The sequence below is a fragment of the Otolemur garnettii genome, unplaced genomic scaffold, assembly GCF_000181295.1.
Source record: "Otolemur garnettii isolate 467f Iridium unplaced genomic scaffold, OtoGar3 scaffold00235, whole genome shotgun sequence".
NCBI classification, from domain to species: Eukaryota; Metazoa; Chordata; class Mammalia; order Primates; family Galagidae; genus Otolemur; species Otolemur garnettii.
Window position 1 is genome coordinate 1,681,761 of NW_003852630.1, and position 9,175 is coordinate 1,690,935.

At 43.0% G+C, this 9,175-nt stretch overlaps 1 protein-coding gene across 1 annotated transcript in view; it reads right to left on the reverse strand.

Annotated features, from left to right (window-relative positions):
• The window catches only part of UBE3C (ubiquitin protein ligase E3C), a 133,368-nt gene that overhangs the window by 83,922 nt on the left and 40,271 nt on the right, over positions 1-9,175 (reverse strand). The window contains exons 8-9 of the mRNA XM_012812962.2: positions 7,930-8,093; positions 3,757-3,944 (exon numbers count right to left, since the gene is read on the reverse strand). Coding sequence (XP_012668416.2) covers positions 3,757-3,944; positions 7,930-8,093 — 352 coding nt within the window. The remainder of the gene's footprint in view (positions 1-3,756; positions 3,945-7,929; positions 8,094-9,175) is intronic.

Genomic DNA, 9,175 nt, shown 5'->3' on the forward strand with positions numbered 1-9,175 from the left:
GCTTGAGCCCAGGAGTTGGAGGTTGCTGTGAGCTGTGATGCCATGGCACTCTACCCAGGGGGACAGCTTGAGGCTCTATCTCAAAAGAAATAAAAAAGAAACAGACTGCAAATTTTAATAGCAATCAATAGCTGATTAAATCTGTTGATTAAACAGAAAATAATCATTGACAACAAAAGCAATCATGAAATTCTAGGCAAAGAAAGATGTATATATTAGTATTTCTCCCTCCAGTTATATCCTCAATGTTTTTTCTAAAATATTAAAAACACAAGCCTGTGTTTTTCTCCAGTAAAGTCATTTTCGTAGTCATTTTATCCTAAATTATTAAAGTGTGAGATATAAGTCTGAGCATCCTCATGACTACGTGTATGCAGCATTGCACACAGCTGGTGGTGCTTTAGGATTTGATGTATTTATAGGAAAATTATAGTATCAACCTCTGTGCTTGCTAAAACACTCCCTTTAAAATCCATTTCAAATCTTTAATCTGTCAATGGAGCAAAAGAGCCAAGCCCTGGAGGAACATTCCAGCCCATCCACATGGAGTACAAGGTGAGGAGAGGGGAAGCCGTCCAGACAGAGAGCAGCACACACAAAGGCAGAGAGGTGTGCAGCACCAGATGCGTGAAGGACACTGGGTGTAGAGAACACACACGGTTAACACGGCTGCCGCAAAGAGCACTCCGTGGCGAGAAGGGAGAAAGTTAACCAAGGACACGGCAAGACTCAATGATCTAAGGAAAGCAGATTTCTTCCTGAAAGAAAGGGGGCTCACTGGGAGATGTTTAAGCAAGAGATGAAATGATTTGGGTCATATTTTCAACAATTCAGTTGGGCAAAACATGACAAACACAGCCAACACGTGGTAGAGGAAGTACCAACTTGGGCCTGAACCCAGCACTGTCCAAGAGACTCACTGAGGGCGGCCAAGTTCCCTTCTGTGCTGCTCAGTAAGGCAGCCGCAGGACACAGGATATGTAGTTGTGTGTGACAAAGGGCCTGAGTTTGTACTTGTATTTAACTTAAAGTAAACATACCACTATGGGCACCGTGACTCTAGGCTGCAGGTACAGACACCTAAGTGAATATGGTGAGACAGGAAGGAAAGGCACCCTGAGAGGGGCTGGATTCAACTTCAGATGTATGAGGGGCCTGAGGACAACTCCGCGTAAGCAGGTGAACATGACTCTGGAGCTCCAGGAGGTTACTAAGCTGAAGATGCCAACGTGAGCCACCAGAATATAGCTGAAGCCGCCTGCATGAAAGTTCTCACTCCAGAGAATGAAAGAAGGAATTATAAAGCTGAACAGAAAATGAAGCCTACAAAATTTAGGAAAGATTAAATGAGACAGAGAAAAAGAGGGACCCATAAAAGGAATGGAGAAGTAAAAGTATTAAAGAAAAATCCTGGCTCGACGCCTGTGGCTCAAGTGGCTAAGGCGCCAGCCACGTACACCCTAGGTGGCGGGTTCGAATCCATCCCGGGCCCGCCAAAACAATGATGGCTGCAACCAAAAAATAGCCAGGCGTTGTGGTGGGCGCCTGTAGTCCCAGCTACTTGGGAGGCTGAGGCAGGAGACTCGCTTGAGCCCAGGAGTTGGAGGTTGCTGTGAGCTGAAATGCCATGGCCAGGGGGATAGCTTGAGGCTCCTGTCTCAAAAAAAAAGAAAAAGAAAAATCCTGAGCACACCGTCTGTGAAAGCGCAGGTGAAGGAGCACCAGAAAGGACAAGGATGAGGAAGGAGACCTGCATAGAGCTAGATGGTCTCAGGTCCTGTAGGGCACCACAGTTCGTCTCACTGCCCAGTCGCAAGCTAGAGCCACACAGTCATTCTACAAACACCGACTAAGAATCCCAGTCTGCCAGGGTTAAAGCGGAACACCCTTCCAATGGGCTGTTTTTACTCTTACTTACTCACGTCAGCCCTCTGGATGTTGGAAGATTGCATTCATTTTCCCCTCATATCATAATACAGTCGGTTAATATTCACATATACATGTTCTTAGAGACAAGACATTGCTGTCTCTAAACCAGGGGTCCTCAAACTTTTTAAACAGGGGGCCAGTTCAATGTCCCTCAGACAGTTGGAGGGCAGGACTGCAGGCCCTGGACGAGTCAGCTGCTAAGCAGGACAGGCAGCGGTGGCAAAAACACCTGGAGGGCCAGATAAATGTCCTAGGCCGGCTGCATGTGGCCCGCGGGCTGTAGTTTGAGGAGGTCTGCTCTAAACACAAGGCTGGGGAGCAGAGGTGAAGCTGCAGCTCACTGCAGTCCAACTACTGAGCTCACACAACTCTGGTCGCTCAAGTGCCAGGATTAAAAGTGAGAGCCACTGCATCCAGACTTATCTACATTTTAAAATAAGATGTTTTAAATTTTTGTAAGATAATATATTTTCTTAAGAAGAAAAATATCTAAGAACCAAATTTTACTAAGATTTCCACATCTAACAGTAAGACATAAAAATTTCCTCAAAAAAGGAGCTGGCAACTCATTTATTACTTAACTAATTTAAAAAAGTTAAGTCATTCTCTATATACTTTGAAGTTTCTTCATGCAAATACAAATACACATTCTTTTTTCTCCAGCCTTCTTATACCTCAAGTAGGTTATTATAATATCGTTCTGTGTTTTTCTTTTTTCATGTAAACATCTATCCTAGAAATCTTCGATGGGCCTCCATATTCCTTTATATAGCCTAACAATCAACATTAAACAAATTAAAGTTGCAAATCTCAACTCTGAAAATTAGAGGGGCTAATATTAACCAACGAGGAGCCAAGTGTAGGCCATCAGCCTGGGAACATACTATCATCCTCTTTTAAATACTTTTTATAAAAACTGAAATTCAAAGCATAAAATCTACAACGGTTAAAGTATGATTACTTGCTCTTTCTAAATACTTACAAGCTAATATAGTAAAACCAGAAATAAAGTTCCTGGAGTAGTTTCTTAGAGGAAATAGGTGCAGTACTCATAAAATGAAGCCTACTTAGAAAACTCCTTGACCCACTAAACACGTTTTGGAAGCAGTTCACTAGTTAAACCTTAGACCACGGCAGCAAGACATTTAAACCAGAAATGGACTTTGTGCTCCAATAAAAGCAAGTGCCCTGGTTCAGCTGCTGGATCTTCAGATCTCACATCCTGCCTAATGCAATTAGGCGACAGCTTCCTCTAAAGGTAATAGGAGGAGCTAATCGCCATGTCACTGATGCCCCGCTTCCTCTAAAGGTAATAAACTTCCCTGAGCTAAGACAGCACCTCATTAGCTGTCTGCATTAGTGTTTACAAGGCAATTTCGGCCAATGATGATGCATTCCTTATAGTTCATTTCAAAGAATGCTTTCCTTACCAACAGAAATCACTCTTTTCCTGCTGTGGAATGGCATTTGGTAAGAAAAGAGAATTCTGCAGCGCCCAGGCCACAGCAGCCCTGTGGTCCTGGCAGAACTACAAGTGCTCCGCACTGTGTCTAAGTAAATATTCTTCTGTTAAATTCTGAACCAACCATTAAAGTACTACTCGAAATGGAGGGAAAGAAAACAGCTCAAGATTACTGTCAAAGAATGTGTATCGAAGACCAAATGAGCCACATTTTAAAGTTTTATGTTTTATTTTGTCCCAACCAAAATTTTTTTCAAATTTTTGAAAATTAACTTATGAGAAGTATCAAGGTCAACCTAATTAGGGTGTGATAGGGAGGCAGGTGCACTCCCCCACCACCCTGCCACCCCACCACCCGCACTCACCTGACTCTGGGCACCATCATGCGGCGCTGCACCATGAGTGTGTGGCACACGGAGGCCATCCCGGTGAACACGTCTTCACTGGCCGAGTCCCTCCACACCAGGTTCAACAGCGTATTGGTCTGCTGCTTGGTATCCAACTTTTTGAGGCACTCCTCTGTGATGTATGGTATCGATAGTCTACCATCCTCCTAAAACACAGCAGAAAAGTTAGCCTCCGTTAATGTTGTATGTGAACTTGCCTCTTCTCTATAAATAGACAAAGCCCACATTTTTCTGTAAGTAAAAATATAAGACATGCATTATCTACTATCCACATCATGATGAAGAACTCATCAGCATCTCTACTAATGGACCTGCTGAGGTAATGCAGCAGCAGGCATCAGGTGCACCTAGAAACTCAACATTACCTTTCTGCCTCCTGACAATGTATTTTCAATGTTTACATTTCAAAGAAAATGCATTTTTCTTTTTCATTTCAGAATATTAGGAGAAATATGACATGTTTATAAACTTGGCTGTTGTACAGATTGAGTCAAAGTGGTAAATGTGCCCTTTCATCCAGACAAAGTACAAAAACTCATTTCTTATTTATTTTTTTCAGTTTTTGGCTGGGGCCGGGTTTGAACCCGCTACCTCTGGTACATAGGGCCGGCGCCCTACTCCTTGGAGCCACAGGTGCCATCCCATTTCTTATTTTTTTGAATTGAAAGTATACTCATACACAGTGAAAACTGTATTATCATCTAACAGCATTTCCATTTTATTTATTTATTTATTTTTTGAGGCAGAGTCTCACTTTGTTGCCCTTGGTAGAGTAGCTCACAGCAACCTCCAACTCTTAGGCTTAAATGATTCTCCTGCTCAGCCTCCCGAGTAGAAGGGAGGCTTTTTTTGCTGCCACAAAGCCCAGCTTTTTTTGCTGTTGTTGCAGTTGTCACTGCTGTTTTAGCTGTTTAGTTCGAACCCACCCACTATACCCTTGGTATATGGGGCTGGCGCCCTATCCACTAAGCTATAAGCACCGCTGGCATTTCCATTTTAAATTACTTGAGAGAACACAGTTTAAGCAAAATAAAAGGGAATATTAAAGAGTTTTTAAAAAATCAAATGACATTCATGATAAATTAAAAATTTTATATCTCTATTTATCCAGAAGGCCATATTCACAAAATAAAACCTAAGATAAGCTACAAGATTACTCATTTGGGAGCATTAACCAAAGACAGATACTTTTATTTATTTTTTTGAGATAAGAGTCTCACTTTGTCACCCTGGTAGAGTGCTACAGCATCATAGCTCACAGCAACCTCAGACTCTTGAGCTCATGAGATCCTTCTGCCTCAGCCTCTCAAGTGGGTCTCCCTCTTGCTCAGGCTTGTCTCAAACTTGTAAGCTCAAGCAATCCACCAGCCTTGGCCTCCCAGAGTACTAGGATTACAGGTGTGAGCCACCATGCCCAGCCAAAGACACATACTTTTTTCAACCTCAAACTCTTGGCCTCAAGCAATTCTCTTGCCTCAGCCTCCCAAGTAGCTGGGACTACAGGAACCTGCCACAATGCCCAGGTATTTGTTGTTGTTTTTGTTGTTGCAGTTGTCATTGTTGTTTAGTAGATCCAGGCCGGGTTCAAACTGGCCAGCCTCGGTGTATATGGTCAGGGTCCTACCCACTGAGATATGCGCACCACCCCAAAGATATATACTTTTAGAAAATATGAATATATATGACATTGGGTTATTGTTGACTACACTATTTGAATTATGTGGGTAGACATATTTATGTAACTTAATCTACCAAATAAAACACTGCTTTAGAGATAAACGTAATAAATTGAATTTGTCAAATGTGAATCTTTAAGGTACACCTAACATGAGGTGCGTGAGAACAAGAGCAGCCTGCAGTCATGAGATAAGGTGCACACAGCAGAAGGCAGATGGGCTGTACAGAAATGTAAAGGACAACTGTATACAACCCAATTAGGTTCTACACAATGAAGTTTCATAGGAAAGAAAAGGCATATGTAACACAGACATAAAAGACCTCTCTCAGAAATAAAGAATGATTTGGAGTATCTGGCTCACAGTGGAGTTGTTAGTTCTCATCTTGAATGTGGACAAGGCGCTCGGCGCCTGTGGCTCAAGCGGCTAAGGCGCCAGCCACATACACCTAAGGTGGCGGGTTCGAATCCCCAGCCCAGGCCCACCAAACAACAATGATGGCTGCAACCAAAAAATGGCTGGGCGTTGTGGTGGGCGCCTATAGTCCCAGCTACTTGGGAGGCTGAGGCAGGAGACTCGCTTGAGCCCAGGAGGTTGCTGTGAGCGTGATGCCATGGCACTCTACCCAGGGGGATAGCTTGAGGCTCCGTCTCAAAAAAAAAAAAAAGAATGTGGACAAGGAAGAAGTAAGAATACCAGGGACCTCAAACCCTTTATACACTAAAAAAGAAAAATCGAGTGACATTTTCTATAGATGTAAATAATAATTTTTCAAAAAAATCAGTAAGCTGATCCTTTTTTCTTTTTTTTTTAGAGACAGAGTCTCACTTTATCGCCCTCCGTAAAGTGCCATGGCGTCATAGCTCACAGCAACCTCCAACTCCTAGGCTTAGGTGATTCTCTTGCCTCGGCCTCCCAAGTAGCTGGGACGACAGGTGCCCACCACAACGCCCACCTTTTTTTGTTGTCATTGCAGTTTGGCCAGGTCTAGTTTGGAATTCACCACCCTCAGTATATGGGGCTGGCACCCTACCCACTGAGTCATAGGTGCCACCCACTGATTTTTTTAAACATTAAAAGTGTAACTATGGGTGGAGGGAGGGGGATTCGAGGGTTCACTTCTGTGGTTCATCTTACAAAGGTACAAGTGAATCTTTCTATGAGTAAAATATGAACGTTTTAACATAATAACTAAGAAAATTACATGAAGGCTATGTTAACCAGTTTGATGGAAGTGTTTCAGATTATTTGTGAAAACACCACACTGTACCCCAGCAGTGCATTAATGTACACAGTTACTATCAATAAAAAGAAAAAAGAAAAACAAAACAAAACAAAAACAAACAAACAAAAAAAAGTGTAACTAGAACAGGCAACCTGTGGGTTCTTTTTGTTTCATGAGTCTTCATAGTCTATTTCCACCACGTCAGCGCAGTGAGGAAGACTCTGTCATCTCTCTAGCTAACAAAATACCCGTGGCTTCTTCATCACATGAATGTAAGATATATTGCATATAGATAATTTTTTAAATTTCGTAGCTTCTCTGGAATGTAATCAAGTATTAAAAAATTTGGTTTCTGTAGAGCCAAGTGTGATGGCTGATCCTAGGACTTTGGGAGGCTAAGGCAGAGGATGGATTAAGGCCAGGAGTTTGAGACCAGCCTGAGCAAGAAGGGTACCTGTCTCTGCAAAAAACCCCATGAATTAGCCAAACGTGGTAGTATGCACCTGTAGTCCCAGCTACTCTGGAGGCTGAGGCAGAATAATCACTTGAATCCAAGAGTTTGAGGTTGCTGTGAGTTATGATCATTCCACTGTACTCTAGCCCAACAACAGACCAAGACTTGATTTCAAAAAAAAAAAAAAAAAAATGAAGTAACAGTATACTTAAAAACAACTAAGAAAAAAAAAATCACCAGCCTGAGCCAGAGCAAGACCCCATCTCTATAAATAGCTGGACATTGTGATGGGCACCTATAGTCACAGCTACTTGGGAGGCTGAGGCAAGACAATCACCTAAGCTCAAGAGTTTGAGGTCTCAAAATGACAACAACAAAAAATCCAAAACATTTACCCTCTATAAAATTAATGAAACTAATTAAAGACATTACTAATGTCAGTGTTCATAGGACAGGGCGAGAAGGAACTTAATCTTTTGACCCAATAATTTCACTTCTAGAAAATATTTCCAGAAAAATAATGTACACTGTGACTCAGTTTTCCATAAAAAAAAGAAAACAAAATTCCATATCTCCACATGTACTTACATAGGTGGACAGAGAGATGTGTAAAACAAGGTACCCACAATTGCTAGGTGCTGGAGGCCAGGGCCTCATCTGTAAAGGCTAAATGCTCAGAGGTCTTATGCATGCAATTACAAGTAAGAGTGGACAGAAAGCCAGAGCAGCCTTCCCAGCCCAGTGCAGCGGCCCTGGGCATGGGGGGCGGGGCTTACAGGGCTTGAGGGCTTCTTGGCCTCTTCACTCTCCTCCTCAGAGTCACTGGCTGAGTCTTGACAGCTGGCGCTGGCAGGTGAGACTGGTAACTGAGGAAGAAAGGTCTGGAGCACCCGTAAATACACCAGCAGGCCTTCCTCAGAGAGAGCCCCTTGGTAAAACAATCAGTTATAACATATTTTAGTTAAAATGAAAAAGTCAAATTATCATTTTTTCCTCAAAAGCAATGAGGCATTTCTGACTAGAATTTACTTCAGTGTAGTAAGAAACATATCTCGTCTTTGTCCTTGTTTACAGAGCACTTTTAGGATTTCCTCCAATTTCCTGAAAGAAAGGAGGGTCTCTTGCTATTCCTAAGCAGCCTATGTGATCAAGCAGAGTGTGTGCTCTGGGAGTGACTCAGGTGAGACCCCCTACCCAACCCCCTACCTAGACAGCCTCAGGAAGGGCGAGAGGGTGGGAACTTCCAGCCCTACCCACCAACCTCCAAGAGCTGAGGGAACTCGAGATTAAGCTCTGTGATTTTCTTAATAAGAAGGCCCAGCCCGTGTGCAGGAGCTGAACATAGGGAGGGGCCAGAAGGGCGACTCACCCAGAGGATACTAGGCCCCTTTCCAGGCACTGACCCTAAGCATCTCATCACCTTGTCATTCACCTGTTCCTCAAGACATCCTTTATAATACACTGGCAAATGTAGGTAAGTGTTTCCCTGAGTTCTGTGAGCTGTCCTAGTAAACTACCCAGCCAAGTAGGGGGCTGCAGGAAACCCAGTTTTTTGCGATCAGCCATCTCCAGGTGGATAGCACCAGAACTGAAATGAATTAGAAGATACCCAGTTGGCATCCACTTGGCAAATGTTTGGTATGTGGAGAAAAACCCCTATATGTCTGGTCACAGAAGTAGACCACATTAAGAGTTGGTTTTTCCTGCATGTCTTTACACTAATTATTCATGCACGTATGTATGTATTCAAGTAGGAAGATGCTATCACACTAAAACAGGTACATGGAAAGTGCACCCTGAGTGGGGAAAGACCCTGCTCTCACACAAGCATGCTCCCGTTTAATTCTGTTACCTGTTTTAATCTGTGCAGACTTACAAAATGTGTGTCTAAATCAGACTTTTTTTTTTTTTTTTTGAGACAGAGCCTCAAGCTATCCCCCTGGGTAGAGTGCCATGGCATCACGCTCACAGCAACCTCCTGGGCTCAAGTGAGTCTCCTGCCTCCGCCTCTCAAGTAGCTGG